The 19,499-nt window shown below is 47.3% G+C and overlaps 1 protein-coding gene across 2 annotated transcripts in view; it reads right to left on the bottom strand.

Moving 5' to 3' along the window:
- RPTOR (regulatory associated protein of MTOR complex 1) overlaps nucleotides 1-19,499 on the bottom strand; it is a 147,732-nt gene that overhangs the window by 10,067 nt on the left and 118,166 nt on the right. Inside the window, exons 25-30 of one of the 2 annotated variants that reach the window (XM_035568717.1) lie at nucleotides 15,326-15,431; nucleotides 13,863-13,977; nucleotides 13,255-13,379; nucleotides 11,880-11,984; nucleotides 7,706-7,753; nucleotides 1,035-1,141 (exon numbers count right to left, since the gene is read on the bottom strand). In XM_035568717.1, the coding sequence (XP_035424610.1) occupies nucleotides 1,035-1,141; nucleotides 7,706-7,753; nucleotides 11,880-11,984; nucleotides 13,255-13,379; nucleotides 13,863-13,977; nucleotides 15,326-15,431 (606 nt within the window). The remainder of the gene's footprint in view (nucleotides 1-1,034; nucleotides 1,142-7,705; nucleotides 7,754-11,879; nucleotides 11,985-13,254; nucleotides 13,380-13,862; nucleotides 13,978-15,325; nucleotides 15,432-19,499) is intronic. The other variant, XM_035568718.2, reaches the window with a different exon arrangement.

The raw sequence follows: 19,499 nt of genomic DNA on the forward strand, positions 1-19,499 counted from the left end.
AACAGTATGTGAATGTAATTAAGATCAACATAGGCTTAATTATCCGGCATTGCAGGGTCAAAGTGTCATAATTAATGTTCATCCATGGGTAATTAATTTTTAGCAGCTTTGAAAACTGGTCGTCTTTTTTTGGCTCCAGCATGGTGACTTCATTCTCACGGACCAGCTGCTTCTCCTTGTAATTCCTCAGAACCTTTTACTTGGTTACAATTGACACGAGCGCTCGCACTGCGTTTTCCCCATTACATGGTATGGAAATTTATGCCTGACTGACACAACACGTTTGTGCTGCCTCGTTTCAGAGGTGCCGTGCCCCGTCCCGAAAGCCCCTGAGCACCCCAGCACGTGGGTCTGCAGCCCCCCGCAGGCTCGGAGACACGGACATGCTTCGGTACCTGGGCGATGCAGCACCGAGCACATTTCTGGCCTGAGTCAGCCTGGCTGAAGCTGGCAACAATCCCCCTGACTTCATCTGAGCAGCGTGTGGTCAGGGGGTGCTGGTGTTTCTGGCCTGCTGAGCACTCGGGGCAGACCCTGAAGGTACGTAAGCGCCGAGTGAACACGGCCTCCCTGGAAGCAGGCCCTCGGCCCACAGGTGCAAGAGCAGCACTGTGCTTTGGTCAGTGCTGCGTGCTTCCAGAGACGTGGGGATGGTCCGAGTGCTCTGCCACCCGGCCAGCTCACCACTACGTCTCCTGAAGGATTTTTATGCTATTTCAACTGTATGCTAATAGGAAATCCTGTCTGCATCCTGGTGACTGTCTCTGGATTTCAGAGGCCTCACCTTTCCCAGACATTACTGCACACCATCCAGAGCAACAGCAGCAGCTTCCAGACCTGACACTAAGCATGTGCTCTTTTTTATTTGTCTTGTAACACGACTCTGAAGCAGGAAAGCAGCGGATCCGGAACCATGGGCCTGTCAGCTCTTCACAGACAAGTCTCAGACGCTTTGGCAGTGCATGGGTAGCTAGCTCAGTGTGTGGGATGCTCTGGGAGAGAAAAGGTTACTGGGACAAGCATGCAAATGTTACCTGCACTTTCATTTCCCGATCTGTGTCCCAGATCCGGATTATCCTCACATCTCCCGAGGTCATGAGGAGCCCGGTTTCTTGTTCCCAGTCGACCACCATTCCTGCTCCTAGGAGAAAACACAGGCAGGGTGTGCAAATCACTCTCAGCATCAGCACAGGTGCTAATTACAACACCAGTTTCTGTAGCACAAGGCCGTGATCCTATCATAATTAGAGAAAATTTACAATTGCATACACACACATCCATACATCCTCCAAATAGGATTAAATCAGCTGGTCATGGATTTGAGTCCAAAATATGTCTTTTACCTCTTTGCTAGCTCATGCCTAGGAGCAGATGGCCTCCACAGGCAGGGGGATACAGCGCTCCAGGGACTTTGCGAAGCTGCTGGGGTCTTCTAAGGGAGTCCGAGTAAGTTATCCACCACCTTACAGGATACCAGACTAAATGAGGACTGAACTGGTGACATTGCACATAGCGAGAGGTGAGAGTCTTTGGATTGCCATGATTCCTCATTCTAATAGAAATCTGGCTGAGATGTTTCTAAACAAGGAACAGCAACATCCTTGCTGCAAGATACTGAATTAAACAGCTTGGTAGGAGTAAAAACTAATTTGCTACACTGACAAATAAGGAGGGAACATTCTGCAATTATACTGACTGAAATACATTTATTAGAGCTTTTGATCCTCATCTTTAAGGGCATAAACTGATTGCTCGTTGAAGTTTACCAAAAAGTCCCCTTGTAATTCTCTTGCAGCATGGATGGATTTTCTATCCCCCAAACACCTGACACTGGCATCTGCTTGCAGACAGGCCGGTAGACTGCATGAGCTGATGAACTTCACTGGCATGGCAATTTCCAGAGAAAAGTGTATTTCACCTCCTCTCCCAGCTGGGGGAATAAAATGTCCAAAAGCTACGGTGTGAGCTCCCTCATCTAAGCACGGAGCACACAACCATCAGAACAGAAGAGAGATTTGGGCCTGGGAAGTAACTGGCAGTGAAACCCCTGATTTGATGGGGGAAATCTCCAAGGTACAATTTTTGTATATTTAATTAGAAGAACTTTTGTACCACCTGTGTGCTGCCTCCCCAGCACGTAAACGTTTTGCTTGAAGCAGAGAGCTGCACACCAGCTATCTGTTGCTGTTCATACTGCAAAGGCTGACCAACCCCAAATCTACGAGTTTTCCAGGGAGACTTTTATTCATACATAAAAAACAAAAAGAAAGAAACAAAAAAAAAAAAACAGAAGCACTACATGAGTGAACCTGACGAGAACTCCAGTTTTTGCCTGTTTGCCTTTGCTCGGGCAGGGCTCTCCCTTCAGCAGAAGGAGCATCTTGTTTCCTCTCAAGCAGCAGCTCGCTGTCCTGTGCGTGCCCAGCTGGGACTCTGCTGCCGAGCGAAGAGCTCGACAGCCACACACAACACAAGCCAGAGCCCTCTGCAAAGCGGTAGGACTGGGGGCTCCTGCTCTGAGCCTCTCGTGGTTGCCTTCGGCGGGATTCCTCTATTCCCCCTCTGCACGTACTCCAAGGACAAGTGCACACCTGGCTTGTCCAAAAGGGATAAGCATGATCATGCCACAATTTACTCCTAGGAATTAGCCCTAGCAGGACACTAAAACATACTACGACATGTTTTTTTTGCCAGTTAAGGACCATAAGTAGACTTTTTACCACACCAAGCACCTTTTCAAGTGGAAACAACAGAAGCAAGTCATGAACACTGAGCTTTTTTTCCAAAGATGATGAAATGACCTTGTTTTGTACAGACCCAAATAAAACGTTTTGCCCATCCCCTTCCTTAGCATCACATTCAAACCGTTTCCTGATCTCGCTGCATACCATTGAGAAGATTACTGACATTTATTGACAGTCTTTCATCTTACTGAAGGAAATTCAGGACTCCCAGCTAAGCTGAGCGCTTGTATCTTTATCTTGCGAGTCAAATTGATTGTTACCTCAGATTGCCTGGCAGCAGAGAGGGCTGCTCAAGAGCTGAGGCAAACAAGCAGGCAGTGATTTAGATGATAAACATCACTGAAGTGTTTTCATTTGTCATCTTGTTTATGGTCCATGCGACAAGATAAACCTGGCAGGCTGAGATAGATATCGCCATTACCATCGCTGATGGAGTTAAGTAAGCAATGTGCTCTTAGGCAGTTTTAAAGTTCCCGATTTTCCAGTTACATTCCCTGGTCTGAAGACAACGATTTCCTTCAGTCTGATGGGTCCCAGCAGCCCCCGACCTGCTGAGGTCCCAGCACCTCCTGTGGTGGGGGACAGAGACGGTGAGTTCAGAGCGAGGGGTGGCAGCTTTTGTGCTGCCGCTGTCTAAGCTTCCCTTGGTGCATCTGCGGGGAATGTAATCACTGAAAATATTTCACTGGGGGAGGAAGCCCCAGAGTGGTGCCAGTTTATGTAAAAGCAGTACAGAGAGCTCCCATGAGAGACTACTGGGTAGAAAGGACAAGGGTTTACCCCTGAAACAGGAACTGACGGAAGGAAAGGAGGGGGGCGATTCACACAGGGCAGCTCTCACTGTGCTGGCTCCAAAACTTCACATCGGTGCGTGGTGCGGCTCGGGGTCTGACATGGAGACAACGCAGCTCCTGCCTCCCTTATAAAACGTACCGAGCCTGTGTAACACTAACCTCTGCCCTGGGAGAGGCGAGTGCTCTCTGAGCACTTCGCTCATCCTGTAACAAGCAATCTTCTCCTTCTCTTGCCAGCCTTATTCTCTCAAGAAAATACCATCCTTGCTTCTCCTCAGCTTACAGGGTGCTCACATTGCCCCAAGCAACAGAAATACCAGGATATTTGCATGAAGGCACAGGCACGGAGAACCCCTGGCTTCCTCAGGGTGGGAAGGGAGCAGCTCTCCTGCAGCCCCCGACCTGCTGGGCTCCGTCTGCAGAGGTCGCGCGCGTGCCGGAGCTGCAGCCCGGGGATGCACGAGCCTCCGAGGCTGCTCCGTCACGTAGCCGGCTGAAATGCTAAACTGGAATTAAACGTCTGGAAAGAACAAAAGCCTTTGTATACTCCCTTAAGCTGTTCGGAAGCGTGTAACGGGGAAGGCTTCTCCTGACCGTGAAATGTTAAATTCGAAGCTGACACACGCAGTATGAAACGAAACAGAAATAGCTGAACTATTTCTAGGTAAGGGCAAATGTTTTCGTGGTGGAAATGACACAGCATTGGCTCATGTTTACATGTGAAATTCCTAGTATTTTGGGATGAGAAGCAAATGGGGACATACTACTAATTACCATTTCCTTTTTAATTAACAGAGGTCCTTCTCCAGGATGTTCCAACCGAGACCGCAGCTCACCTGCTGTGTTCTGGCTCGCAGGTGTCATGTAAGATGCCTCCCAGCCTTACTGTGGCAAAAGGGTAATAATGTATTCCGCAAACACAATCTCAGCTCCTTGTGTGAGCCACCTCAGAGGTTCGTGTACTACCTGCTGCCCTATTTCCAAGCACCCACCTACTTACAGAAGCGGAGCAAAGCGAGGCAGCGCTGTGACACCACCGCACCTGCCTGATAAAGGCTGGGAGTGGGACTGTGGCACTCTCAGAGGCCGAGGAATTGCAGGGACAAGACCCTAACAACATAGTTCCTTTAATGCATCATTAATTAAGGTTAACACTTTCCTGTAAGGAATGTTACATTCTCAGATAGCAAGCAACAAATCTTCCACAATTCGGGAAAAAAAACAAACAGTATTTTTTTGTTGTTGAGTCTTTTAACACAAATACTTGCAGTTCTGCATGATGCGAGATGATATACATAGCACCACATCAATAACCGTTCTTGAAGCTGTAACTTTCTATTGCTGTTCCCTCAGAATTCCCCCTGAGCATCAGATATTTGTCTCGATGGGATAGTTCCTTGTATAAATTTCAACAAATAACAGTGGTGCTGAAAGCAGCTGCATTCTGGGTGTCTGCACTTATTTTTATCATGACTGGAACGTGGCCAACTTGCACTGGGCATTTCAATGAGATCAGAAATACCTACACAGACCACAGAATAAAAGCATCTCCGATTCTGACTGATGATTTTTTAATCACGGGCCCTCCTGGTTGAGCAATGAGGCGCATCACTGTTTTAATTTCCAGGAAGCAGTGGGAGGGTGGTGTGACCTCATTCTTCATTAATTTCTACAACATCCTTTCAATAAGTGTCACTCTTCTCCTGCCAAGGACTACGCACAGCAAGGGGAAAGAGTACCTGTGATGCTGGGAAGCCAATTGAAAGAACACAAACCCCTGGAGCTGAAACTTCTCCAATTATTTTATTTCTGGAAAAATATCTGACCAGAACTAAAGAGGTTCTCCCAAACTTGTTATTCCTAAAGGACATGGTAGCAGCCCCTGGGAGGTGTGGGAAGACTCACTTTACCTTTCTCTCTCCCCCTCCTGTTCTCCAGCATAAGCTCCGTTTGATTTTGATCTGCTCCTCTTGCAGGTTAGAGCCTTCCCTCTGCTGAGGCTCCTCTGGCACAGGCTGCCCCACGTGGCTCAGGAGCCCTGCAGCTCCCCGTGGCACCTCCCGCCAGGAGGCTAACCTTTATTTCTAAGAATGCTCGGGCTGCCTTTCCAGCCTCTCCCATCTGGATTGCTCACAGACTGCCAGAAGAGTCAGCATTATTCAAAGCAGAGCAGAGCCTCCAGAGGGTAAGGTCCTGTTTTTCTGCAAAGCAGGTATTTGACGTCTTTCGTTTTGTATCAGAAACCCCAGGGGAGCAGGAAGGAAGCAGGGAACTGGCAACTATGTGCTTATTCTTCCCTGCTTGGCATAAGTAGAAATTTTCTTGAGGTAGGACAGATTACGGCTGTTTACACATCAGAACTAAAAACCCCCACGAGGCAGCGATGGATAGAAGTGCGCACAGGTCAGATGTACACCCTCTTGTTAACACCACCTCCTCCTTCGTACCGCACATTTGGTTAGCGGCGTGCTGAGACACCCCGAGGGAGCTCTGCTGGAACAGGAGGTGAAGCAGCCCGGGCAGAGGGTCACACTAAGGCACCCCAAGACTCCTGCCGGCTCAGCTGCCTTCGGGACGCTGTACTTGCCAGCTGCAGGCTTCGCTCTGTGCTCACGTGAACTTTAGGGATTTCTGTGCTGACTTGCACGGAGTGGCCCGGTATGACCTGGACCATTATTAAGCCCTTGGTCTTCCTGCAGCGCACTGCTGAGCTGCGGTACAGCAGCGCCCGGTGACTCCTGCCTCACCCGGCATCCAGCGATGCATGAACGGAGAGGCAGATCCTTATCTTTCATTCAGCAAAATACCCACAGAAGGCTAGGCAGTGAGAGCTGATTTTTGGTGCTTTAGTGACAAAATGAGTACATTTTAACTGAATACAGCTGATTTATTCTGCTGCCAAGCAAATGGCTGATCTCCTATGTTTTTAAGACTTCCTTGGTGAGAGAGAAGGAATCCTTTTGCTGAATATTCACTAGGAAAACGCCTGGTCAGAAAATGCTAATGACCGTTTTATATTGATTCACGGTTATTTGTGTGCTTGGGACAGAGTGCACTTGCTTGGCATTAGCAGCATTGATCTCACGAAGGAGTCGCTGGTGTTTCCTTAAGCTGCTCAGACGCCTGCTTTACCGAGTGGGGAATTCTCCGCAGCCAACTCGAGGTAATTTTAGCCTTTCCATTGGCCAGTGGATTTTTGAGTGAAATACAGAGCCAGAATGCTGAAAGCAACGCATCAGCTTTGCTAATTTCTATCCTAGGCTCCAAACAGTAAGAGATCTGCAAAGACCTCAAGCTGAAGAGCTTCGAACTGCACAGCACCGCAGTCACCTTTGCTCTATTCATCACTACAGACACATTCAGCTCTTATCAGTCAGCAAATATTAATGACTGATGAACAGCCCGGGAAGGCTACGTCAACATTCACATCCCTGGAGGTGCAGGCACACAAAGATGCCCTGACACATCAGCCATCTGTTTCCCCCAAAGACCTCGGCAGCAGAGGAGGGGGCAGGCTCCACAACGATGCAGGCTCTGTGCAGCCCTGGCTTCTACAAGCCAGAGGCTGGGGAGTTCATTTACCTTTCTTCCACATGAAAGAACAGAACTTGTACAATTTATTGGGCATATTCTTGCCAAAAGACTAAGACCACTCTTCTAAGCCTCCTGGGTAAGATTCGTAAAAGATTCTTGAAAAGCTTCTCTTTTTCAGACGATATTTATAGCAAAAGTGCATTACAAATAAACCCCGGCACCACGTTAGCTTAACGGCCGCTCACATGTGGAACCTGTCAAACTCCTTTTTCCAGGGATGCTTTGAGATCTTCCTAGAAATAGAGATCTCTGCATCCCAGAAATCCACCCATACTTCCTCTCACTGCAGAAAGCTCCAAGAATGACACGAATCTTTGTCCTTTTCATCGGTGGCTGGCTAAGCTTCCCTAGAGAGCACCGGCACCCTCCCTGCACTGCTCACGGCTGTTACAGACACATACACAAGGCAAGGAGTGGGAGAGGGAGAAGCAGCAAAGCTTTCCAGGAACCACAAGGACCCAGCAATCATTCAAAAACAATGCCAAAAAAAACAACAGTCAACCAACCAGACGTCAGACGAGGAGCTCCTTCCCACCCCAACTGGTCATAGGTAACAGGAAAGAAAGCACTCACCTCCCTGTTTACTTCTGTCAAGATAGATTGAAACCCTTCGGGCCAGACCTGTGAGAAGACAGGGATTAAGGGGTTGACGCTAAGGGTAAGTTGGTCAGCCAGAGCAAAAATAAATCTTAAAAAAGGATTAGAAAAAGCAACTCAAATCAAAGGAAAGGACATAAAAGAGAAGCAGAAGCACCAAGAGCAGCACATGCCTCCATCCAGAGAGCAGGCATTAGTTCAGTCACAGCATTTCCTGGGAGCCATCAACAGCAGCGCTTGTCGTGTGTGCAGTGAGTGCTCTGGCTGCCTGACAACAGCACAGATTTGACATTTCTTCTCGAACAAGGAGACTCCTTTGTATGATCTGGTCCCTGTTCTGAAGTGAAATGTATCAGGAAGTGACAGACAGAAATCCAAATAGCTCATGGCATCTGCACAAATCGAACCACACACCACACACCAAGTGGCTGCCACGAAGGGCCTGGCCGCAGGCGGCTCGTGCGGCTGTACTGCGGCTCCTTCACCGCCTCCTTCACCTCCTTCAGCACCCAGGGCACACACACATTACAAGAGCTCCATTTAAACGGCCCTTATGTGGGAAGCGAGCCACGGACACGGGTTAGTTCCTATCCACTGTCAGCTCCCAGGCAGTAAGAGAACACTGCAGCCCGCAGGGAATGGGAGGTGGCTCGGGGTGGCCCTGGAAAGCCCGAGCACAGGAGCCCGGGCGTTTGGGAAGAGACCCCGAGGAGGTGTCCGGCCCTCCTGGGCACCCACGGAGTGAGGCTCTGGCTCGCCTTGCTGAACCACACAAGGGAAAACAACGCCGGCTCAGCAAGCAGCACGCAGGGAACTGGGGAGGGCCCAGCTGAGAGGCAGGCCGTGGCAGCTGGGAAGCAGCCGGTTACACTTCTCTGTTTGTCCGAACTCCAGAGCTGCAGTGCTTCAAAGGGCAAAGCCATCCTGACTGGGGGGACCATACCTCGTTTCCCTTTGTCACAAAGAAGCAATACAAAAAAACTGCAGAAGCACTTGTGTGACCACTTGTCGTAGCAGACAGCTGGAGAGAACAAAGTCAGAGCAACCCCGAACCGAGCTCTCACGCAGACGCTGGGCGATGGGTTACTGTGCTGCTCTGCAAGCTCCCGCCATCACAGGAACAGCAGCTTTCCAACATCCTTTCTATAGGAATTGCCTGAACTCCAAAAGCTTCCCGCTGTGAAATCACAGCTTTGAAGCACGTCAGATTTACATTCCTCCTACACCGCTCACTAGAAAATGCTTACCTTTTCCTACATCTTCTCTGCAAAATCTATCATGGCTTGAAACACTACGGCGATTAACAACATGTGTTTTGCCTTTTTCTCTCCCCTCCCCTCTCTCATATTTGTCAGGTGAGACAAAAAGTAACGCTGCTTTTTGCTAGAGCAGTTGATACCATAAACATCCTGATTTTAAGAGACTTTCTTGGTGCACCGTCAGTGCAGATCTAAGATCAAAATCAACAGATCTCATATTGGAAAAAGAAGAGAAATAAAAAGTGTGCCCGCACAGCAGTTTGACAATGTTTAATTAAAGGCTCCCCCACCCTGAGCCTGAGTCTCAGGTCAACTAAAGTGCAATGAACTGGGGCCAAGCTGCTTCTGGGTGAGCCCCGCAGTGCAGACGGGGTTAACACTCACTTCGCTGCATTAGCTCATTTCTCTTACCTTGAGCTGCGTGACACAAGCAAGGCCCAAAGAGAGCAAGTTTAGGTTTTGTACCTCACTTTGGATCACTCCCCTATACCCAGCAGCCCCTTAGTGTCTGTTATTGTCCACTTCCCATTACTTTGACAACCAAGTGACGCTTTTCAAGCTTCCAGAGGATGTGTTTAGGTTTTGTATACCCCTCCCTCCTTTTATAAGAGGGACAACCGCCTAGAAAAGTCAGTATTCAGGTTGCGAGAAGATTATTAAATTCAGAAATGAGCGTAACAGTGGAGAAAAGGATGGGAGAAGAGAGAAGGAAATCAATAGTGAGAGCAAACAAACCCCAGTAAAACTCTTGAGCTCTGCAGCTTCAAAGATGCATCCTCAGTTTTATGAGCCAGTGCTGGACCACAACTGTGGGCTTGGCAGCAAAAGATGACTGTTCAATGGAGCGTCTCATTTCCAAGGGGACTTGATCTACATAGCTCTTTTGAAGTGAGCACAGTTATTTCTCTCTCCACAAAAAAACCTGCCCTTTTCTTCTTCTGAACCTAATTCTATTGCTCTGAAGGTGAAAGGCAAAGAAAACAGGGCCCAGACTTCCTAAGACCTTACCAGAAAGAAAAGGGCAAAAAACATTTGAAAGAGAACAGGTTTAAAAGTTTCAACACACTTGTTTTGGCAAGTGTAACCATTCAACTCTTACAGCTAAATCAGTTCTTGCCTCAGCTGGTAACCTATTTTGCAACATCAAACATTGATGCTCTGGTACAACCCTTTCTTCTACATTAAAGCCCTGTAGAAAGTAAGGTAAGATCAGCAAATGCTATGCCTTTGTAAGGTGCACGTAGAAAGTAAGGCAGGAAAAGGAATTAGCCTGAAGGTTGGGTCTACAGCTGTCAGCATCTTCCCTGACCACAAGTGATGATGCAGCAAGAAGCCGGTGATATGCTAAGAGCAGTCGGGGGGAATTCCCGGACATCGGCTGTTTGGGTGAGTCCATTACCAGCACCAAGGAAGCAAGATCCTGAACCCAGGCATGGCAAACGTTAACCAACGTCCTTCACGAAAACCGATGTTGACAAGAAAGCAACACACACCAACGGAATGCTACAAAGGGCAACCTGAGATGACTACTGATTGCTTTCCTCTCTGCCTAAGGAGGAATGCACTGTGCGTTACCACTGCTTTCGTCCTACTTTTATTGACATCGCTGCAAAGAGCAGGTTTTGACCATGGCAATTTTCACAGTATGCTGCAAACTTCCAGCAGCTTCTAATCAGTTCTGTGCACATATTTCAGCGAGGCACAGAGCCTAACATTACCTCAAATACAGTTTCTCTTTGCTGAAACACCAGAGATGGACCATGAGGTATTAAGGAAAACACAACAGATAGGAGCTCAACAAGGCAGCACTGGTAAAATCCAATGAATAGCTAAAAGAGCTGTGTCAGACTCCTGTGATGAGCCCCGCAGGCTCCAAAATGAGAACTGTCAGATTTTAAGGTCAAAATGAATGATGATGGTCATCTCATCTGACCTCCTGCACAGCACAAGCCAGAGAACCTCACCCAGCAATTCCTGCATCAATCCCACAAGCACTGATTGAACTACAGTGCACCTAGTAAAACTTGTAGCCTTGATTAAAAATATTCAAGTGACAGAGAATCACCATTAGAGCATCAGTACATTATCAGGTCTCAGGAGGACAAAACGTCCACCTCCTTTAACGTCTTTGAAAACAGACTTCAGGGTTACCTAAACTAGTCTTTTGGTTTCATCCTGTGTATGGCTGGACACCAGTGCCCCTTTTTACACCTTTTTCTAAGTTTCCTAACATTCAAAGCTGGTCAATGTTTAACTGTGCTGTCCCGTATGCGTCAGATCTAGATTGCATGTTCTCTTGCCACCTCCTGACCCACAATGAGCAGTGGAGATTAAGTGCTAAAATTGAGCTAAATGAAGTCAGAGGTGCGACATGCAAAGCTGTGCAAAGGCTGAGCAGCCCATCAGAAAGAAAGAGGCAGTATGTGAGCCGCTATCCCACCGACAGGGAAGGAGTAACCTCCTACCACCATGAGCGCAGAGCAGGACAGTGCCCAGTTCCACCGTTGTTAGACAGCTCTCTCCTTAGGAACAGTCTAGAGGAACGCTTGGCCAAAACAGCTGCTGTGAAGCTTGTGAAGGACAAGAACTTTGTGCCCTTTTGCTCCCCAGCAAGAGGCTGCTCTGGTTGTTTTTCAGCACGTATGTGAGGTTGTTGTGTTGGGCTTTTAGTTTTGTTGGTTCGTTTTGTGAGAACTGGAAAAGTAATTCCTCACCAAGACTTGGCCTAAGGCCATTCCAGAAAGGCAGAGACTGTTAAACAAGGATGTTACTGGTGGCTGAGGTTGAGAAACCCATTTTACTCTACCCATCCCTAGAAAAAGCCCTAACATCACAAATCGTTTTTACCCCCTCCGCCCCACCTCCCACAAGAAATGTTAGTGGGGACCTACCTCGTGTAGTTGGCAGCATGTCTGACAGCCCCTGCCAAGCAGTTACCATCTCTGGGTTCTTTTCCAGGTCTGCAAAGTTCTTCCATACTCTGATGGCACCATCATCTTGGGAAGCACAGAAAAGAGAACACAATGCAATGCCATCGCCGATGCCACCCTCATAATTACTCGTGCACAATACAGAGAAGAAGAGAAGCAGAATTGGAGTCATACAAACTCCAAAACTGAGAGTGTCACTTGAATTTAATACTTTTTATTAGAGTTGTTTTTTCTTTAATCTTACATCCATAAAGTCTAAAGGATTGTTCCACGGGGAACTGTCTGGAAGAGCTTTTCTCCTTCCCACAAACAACACCTGACATTAGATGTTGCTCTAAGTCTTTGACCAATACATTTTAACTAGGACTTTTCTCTGTCCTCCTTGCTACTGGTACTAAGTTCCACAAAAATGCCCTCCTAAATACAAAATACAACCCCACAGAAGAAGCTGAATCAAAGCCCAGCCCATCAGCAGCAAATCTTTCAAGAACATGATGTATTTTTTTTCAATTTGTTCCCCACCTGTGAAACTTTTGTGCTAAGAATCAATACATTGAAAGAAAAATGTCCTAAAGGCCCTCTCAAATCCTCTTCCATCTCTCTTAATTATACCCAACCTGTACGTTTCAGCATGAAGTCTGAAAAGCTATTGAAAACACTTAGACTGACAGGTTTAGAATGGTTCCTTGGGAGAGAAGCGTATCTTACTCACAGCTTTACAGACCAATGAATGGGAAAGAGCTCTTCATGCTACCTTACATGATGCAACGGGGCATTCTAGAGAACTTTGTCCCCTGGGTGAGATATAAGGACTAGAGAGACTCACCCAGAAGCTCAGAACTGTTTGAGAAGTGCTTAAAATAAGCCCTGTCTGCTCTAGACTTAAAACAGCACAAATAACAAAATCTGATTTCTTATATGTTGATTGCAGCATAATTTCTGTTTCAGCCCTGGGCAGCAGCTTTTAACCGACTAAAAGCACATTGCCCGAGCTGTTGTGTAGGAGCTTACCATGACTTTGCAGTGATAGGTAGAGACTCAAAATGTCATAACGAATAGAGCTGTGATGGGAAATAGTTTCAGCAAGTGTTTTATTTTTCAGTTAATTGAGAGCGTTTGCGGCACTTACTTAAGTGGCTCAGATATTTCAGTATTGCCAGAAGCAATTTTCATGTTTGATCCTGGAAGTGCCTCCTCAGTTGAGACCACACAGGCAAGCCACAGTGGAGGGGAAGGGCCGAGTTGGGCCACATTCAAAGTGGGGAGAACAAGAAGTCCAGAACAGCTCACACAGACTTGAATTCTGCCACGATACACGGGAACATGCATCACCTACCTGTGGCAGTGAGCAGCAAGGAGCAGTCCTGTCCATTCAGGTACTCCATCGCTGTGATTCTGGTGTACCGAGGGTTCCCGTTGTGGAAATAGTCCAGCTTTTCTCCTTTCTCCCAGTCCCAAAAACTGTGGAAAGAAAAAATATCAGGTCAGTTCTTGCTTCTCTGTGCAAGCTATAGAAGAGATCTACTCATAGCAGCTAAACTAAAAAGTGTACACGTTGCATAGCAATTCTATTTGTTTTCCTCCTTCAGTATTCAGCATCATATTATTAGTAACGTAGGTCCACCTTCTGAAAAAGAAATAGAATAAAAGCCCAGTTGTAGGTAAGGGCTATACCTCTGTCAGGACTCACGTGCAGCCCTCCTGCCCAGCACCTCCTGTAGAAAAGGACCCGGTGCAACGCTGACGACTGCACCACTGACCCCCAGGACTTTGGCCCCGTCTCCCTGCCCTCCAAAAGGGAAGGCTGGCCCTGGAAGGGAGCGGGGAAAAGAACAACAGACCACAACTCTTCCCTGAGATAACCCACGCACACCGGACGTGCCACGTAACCACAGGCCGCACACGTTCTGCCATGGCCTGGCAGAACTCTCCAGAAGCTCTCACCAGATGCTGTCTTTGTCGGCTACCGCGATGCAGGGCGTGAAGGGGTGGAACTTCACCACGGAGGGGACGCCGGGGTTCCTGTTGAGGAAGATCTGATCGTCCAGCCGGGAAATACCTGAGGGGACAGGAGGCAGCCAGGGCTCAGCGCCTGGGAGCTCCCCAGGGACGGATGAGGCTCAGCCCCCAGCTCCCAGCACCACGCACCAGCCCTCTCCTCCTCCCAGGGGCTCCTCACCAGGGCCCACCACCACCCTCCTCCTGCAGGAGCCTTCTTGGCCTCCCAGTACCCAACAGCGCTGCTTCCTCCACGTTGTTTCGTGACCTAGCTTAAAGTATGAACTAAAAGCAGTGGGGACAGATCACGGGATCCTTTATTTTGGTCGCTGAAGAGAACAAACAGAGCAAGCCCAACCAAGTCCAAAGAAATACTAGCTTGTGTTGGACCCCCCCCCCATTTTTTTTTCAAAAAATGAAACAAAACAAACTTACTTTATTCAACTTAAAGTATTTTGATTTAGCTTGCAAATTATTTATTTAATCTTTTGCTTCAGTTCTTTTAGATGCTAGGTTAATTTCCAAATGAAAAATATATTTTCCACCGAGACATTAAAATGATAGCTAAATACCTTACCCTCCTCTCTTCAAAACAGTTTGTGATTCACAAACAGTTTTGGGATCCCTGAAACTGCATTTCTGGCACACCTTGAATTCATCACACAAAACTGCAAGCTCAAGAGACATTTACTCAGTTCTAGTTAGTTTCAAAATGCATCCATTTAATCTAATTTTCATTAAAGGATTCTAAGTCTACCTTAATTCTTTTTACTATTTCAGAATTTCATTTTTTAAAATGAATACTGGCATTGCAGTTGCTCAGGTCAAGCAACCAAATGTGAACGCTGTCTAGAAAAAAAATTTAACTTCTTCAGGCAAGCACAAACAATCCTCTTTTTTGTACTCAAAAAGATCCCCCAAGCCATTTGCTGGGCTCCAGTTTCATTTCCTTATTATTCTGGTTTATGATATGCTGCAGTTTCATGACATTACGCTGCCCATTGTGCTGACCTGAGCCCAGCAAACCTCCAGAGAACGAGGTTCCCCCAGCAGGCTGAGCCTCGAGCAGCACTTCATTCAGCAAAATTGCTTTTCCAACTACGTGTGCCTCAGCTGGCGTCCCAGGGGAGGACCACCAGCCACCCGAACGGCTCTGCCCTCTGGGAACCCTCCAGGGAGGATGCGGGGAGCTCGCGCTGCTGCCGCTGCCCAGCCCGCGCCCCTCAAGGCACCAGGCAGGAATTGTTTAGGTCCGCAGGCTCCTGAGGGCACTTCACGGGGTGACTCGGAATAAATTCCCACGTTAAAAGCATTCTGGCCCAACCACTGCCTTGTAAAGGCATTATTAATGGGAATTATGCTAGGAGCCCCAGGAAGCTACCTGCAGCATGGGAAAGAGGGAAGCTCACCCTTCTGGATGATCTTCTGGGCTTGCTTCCTGACCCGAGCGTTGCGCAGAAACCGCCACTCTCTCTCTTTGCGAATCTGGCTCTCCAAGTCATGTTCTTCTGGGATCTTTCAGTATATCAATACGTTCACAAAACAAAACAACAGTAAATCAAAGCTCCACGTATTACTTTTAGTAAAGGTTCGTATGCATGCATGTCAGACCAAAAAAAATATTTTTAGCATCTCCAGGCAGTAAGTGGAGGAGCTTGTGGGATCTTACACTTTTAAATACTTAAGCATCTTTCTGATCTAAACCTTCCCATCATCTGTAAAATCTTCCCCTTTCCTTTTGCTGCCCTATATTTTGTTTTGTTTTTAAGCCACAGGCATTTCTCCGCAGTGAATGACAGGGAGTTTCTGAAGAGCTACGCGCATTCAAATCATTCATCTGCTGCCGTAGCACACAGGGTGGGTTGGCGAGGAACCCCCTCCTGCTGCACAGTCATTACACTGCTTGGGGAGGGAAGGAGTTGTAAGTCTAATTTCAGTGCAATACAGATTACTCTGCATAAAACTTTTCAGCTGAAAGCATCACATAGCAATCCTGAGATGAAAGAAGGAACACAGCTTTGATGCAGACAGAAAGCTCAGAACACATCTTAAAATCTTTCACTACTAATAGACTGCTGCAGGCCAAAAAATGCATTGCTTTACTGTTGAATCCCTGAGATGCTCAAGTTACCAACATCACATTTACTAGTAACGACAACTGTTTTAGTTTCCCATACCAGAATTGTTTGCAAGAAAATGATTCCTCTGTGTGATCTGGGCTTGATTACACACACTCTTCCACCTGAAATTGGATAGAAGCCCTGAGCAGTATACAACCATTCTGACCTATTTGATTATATTTATTCACACTCCATAGCTCCAGGCTTCTGCCTGCTAACACGGCTTTCCTGCAAAATCTGTCCTCGAGCCAGAAGAGCTGGGGCTGGATTCTGCAGGCAGCGGCACCCCCGGCAGCTCCTGCCAGGGCCTTGGCAGGCAAGGTAAGTCAAGATGCTGCACCGAGATCATGGGTATTGGTGTCCTTAGCCAAAGTACAGGATCAAAAGGAATAAACTCACATGATTTCATCCCCAAAACCATTGCAGGAGATATAACAGGTCTTTTTTTTAATGCTTAAAAAAAATATCTAGGACTAGTAATGTCACTGCTCTAGAAACATCCTTGGATCAATTAAGGAGATGAGCTAGCTTCCTTTGATGATGTCTGTTCCAAAAGGAGTAAGTCTTGGAGAAAGGAGACATAAAAGACCAAGTCTTTTGCTCCTTCCCTCCTCCCCACAAACATGCACTTTTTTCCTGAACAAGAAAGCACTTAAATCATCTGCCACTATTATACGTACTATCTTCAAAATGTACTATGCTTTAGAAAACAACTATTACTGAGCTGAATTGCTGCCTCTTTAAGATAAGAAACCTACCGTACCTGCTGAAAAAAAAAAGTACTGCTATTTCAGTTTTTCAAGAATACGAGATTTATTAGAAAGGCGATGACAAATGACCAATAATGTAAAGCAATAAACAAACCTAAGATAAAATACATCAAAGGAGATTTGAGAGTAGCGAGATTACACCTACACCTTAATGAAAATCTGGCTTCTCTAGGAATAAATTAAAGGCAGACCTAAAAGGCCAGAGGAAGAGGAGGGCATGAACAGAATGGCAAATCTTCCCAAAGGCACTCAGCAGCTTTCCCAGCTTAGGACTAAGAAACACACAGCTGTGCAGCTGAGCAAGGAACTCTTCCATTTTCTAGCAGATAAAGAATATCAGCTAAAATAAACTGCTGGGTGGAGAAAAAGAACTTTTCTGACGAGACTGAGCTGAAAGCTGTCTTTATCATCTGATTTCAGTAATAACGATTCCTCCAATAACGGGATCTCCCAGCACATGGCTCCCGGATCACTAAGCCTGCGCACCACAGCATCGGTGGGCTGCACATGGCAAGACCAGCCTCAGACACAAACAGAAGCACACCCAGTGCAAATGTCCACGCTGTGAAATACTCTGATGGGAGGGAGACAGCCTGCGGGCTCCCAGTAACAGGAGCAGCAGTGCAGACAGGCAGAGGTGCAGGCCGGGGCTGCCAGGCCACGCTCCGAGAGCAGCAAGCGCTGCACTGCCCGGCCCCAGACGCACCCCTCGCTAGGGCAGCGTCTGCCACAGCAGCTGCTGGAAACTGGTGAAGGGGTTTTGGTGGCAGCACCGGGCTTTCCGTTCCAGAAAGACTTGCCTGCCGTGTCCTGCATAACACCTGCAAGCAGCAGAGCAGACAGCCCTTAGCATGCCCTTAGACCAGCACTGCAGCGAGCAGGAAGAGTTGGAGCTTGCAGGTAAATGCAAGCTCTTTCCTCCCGTTCCCATACATGACCTTGTCAGGACTGTGCCACAGTCTATGAGAATATGAACCCCACAGAACAGCCACAGGGGAACTGGTTGTGGCAAAGCAGCGCAGGCCGCATGCGTAACAGAGAGCAGTGACCTCCAGCCCAGCTGCTGCTGGCTGGAAAAGCAGAAATTATTCAAAAGAGCTAGCTGTTTAGGCTCATTGTTCATGTCTTCGTCTCCCCTCCCCTCCACCTTGTATTTAAGCATTAGAAAGTCATTTTAGCAAACAACAGCCTGGTCCTGGCTGTTGCTCAGCTCTCCTCTAAGCAGAGCTCCCCGAGGTACGTGGGAGGCACAAACAGTGCTGCCATGAGGATCGCGCCACGCCACCGACTCCCAACATCTCTGAACTTCCACCCAGACACAAACCCACTACGACTCTGAAACCTCCCACCAAGCAGTGTCATCTGACGGCTAACAAAGTTTTTGTTTGTTTGTTTGTTTTTAACGCTTTGTCTCTCCCTCTCAATATGGAAGTCAGTGTTGGGAGGGGAGCAGGGAAAATTCAGCCGATCGCTTCAGGAGTAAACGCAGCTTTTCCCTGCTTAACGTGACTGCAGCAATTGCAAGGAAGGCTCGCCTCTCTAGCAGGACTTTGAACGATGGCCAAGACATAGAGCAGTAAGAGCGCTGAAGCGAAGGCTGGGATTTTTCAGGAAGGATTTCTTATGTAATTCTCACCTTCCAGGCTCCTTACCAGCTCCTGCCTGCATGTTCTGCCAGTCCTGGAAATAACAGATGCTGGCTCCTGCTCCCCTTGACTCAGGGCTTCCTGACAGCTGGCAACAAGGCTTTCCTGTGCCGCTCGGTCCAGGGCCGCCTGTGGTTAGCAGAACAGCCTTTTGCCACAAGGGCTTTTAGGAAGAGGAACGACTTCTGTAGCAATCGGAGCTGCGGGAGGTATTTGTTTTTCCTGGCACACTGAGAATTTACAATGCAGTATTTTCTTTCTCCATTTATTTGATTAGATAATCAATAAATCAAAATTGGTATCATGGCTTGAAACTCAGCCAGTGATTTACACTGGAAATTAATCCCTCAATCTTTCCAGTGAAAGCATTCTCAGAGCAAGGTCTATGAAGCAAAACTAAATTCATAAATTAAATATGACTAAGATGCACTCACAGTCATTTTATGTTTATTCATTACAGGAATAGTTGTCTTGTCTTTCCCTGTTTACGATGGGAGGCAGCATCTCCAAATGAAGCATTGAAATTGAACATCAATGTCATCTTTTTCCATCAGTACTCGGTAGACTTTACTCTTTGCCTTTTTCATGAGGCTAAAGTTCCCCAAAGACAGCAGCCACGAGCCAGGGCTATTTGTTCCTTATTGCTGCGGGAACAGATTCTAGGAAAGGAGCACTCTATGGAAATTCAGCCAATATACAAGTTACTGGATGGCCAGTCCTGCCTGATTACATAAGCAGCAATCAAGAAATGACAAAGAAAGCTCTAGCAGAGGGACTTCTCCCTGTCCCTTGCACGCACACCACCCACTCTAATTACCAAGTTGCACACATTTCGCTATCAGTCAGCGTAACATGCAAGTTTTTCAGCAGGAAGACCTCTACTTGGCCTCTTAAAGCTGCTTTACAAAAGTAATGGGGAAATCAATTCCCTTCCTTGCTTCATCAGAAAACACAGCTTTACTTTTGCTCAAACCTTACCTAAAACGTTGTTGTTGAGGACAGCCTGTGCTGAGAACGCACAACCCAAGGCAATGAATGTTACCAACC

This window comes from Cygnus atratus, chromosome 18, assembly GCF_013377495.2.
Source record: "Cygnus atratus isolate AKBS03 ecotype Queensland, Australia chromosome 18, CAtr_DNAZoo_HiC_assembly, whole genome shotgun sequence".
In the NCBI taxonomy this organism is placed as follows: domain Eukaryota; kingdom Metazoa; phylum Chordata; class Aves; order Anseriformes; family Anatidae; genus Cygnus; species Cygnus atratus.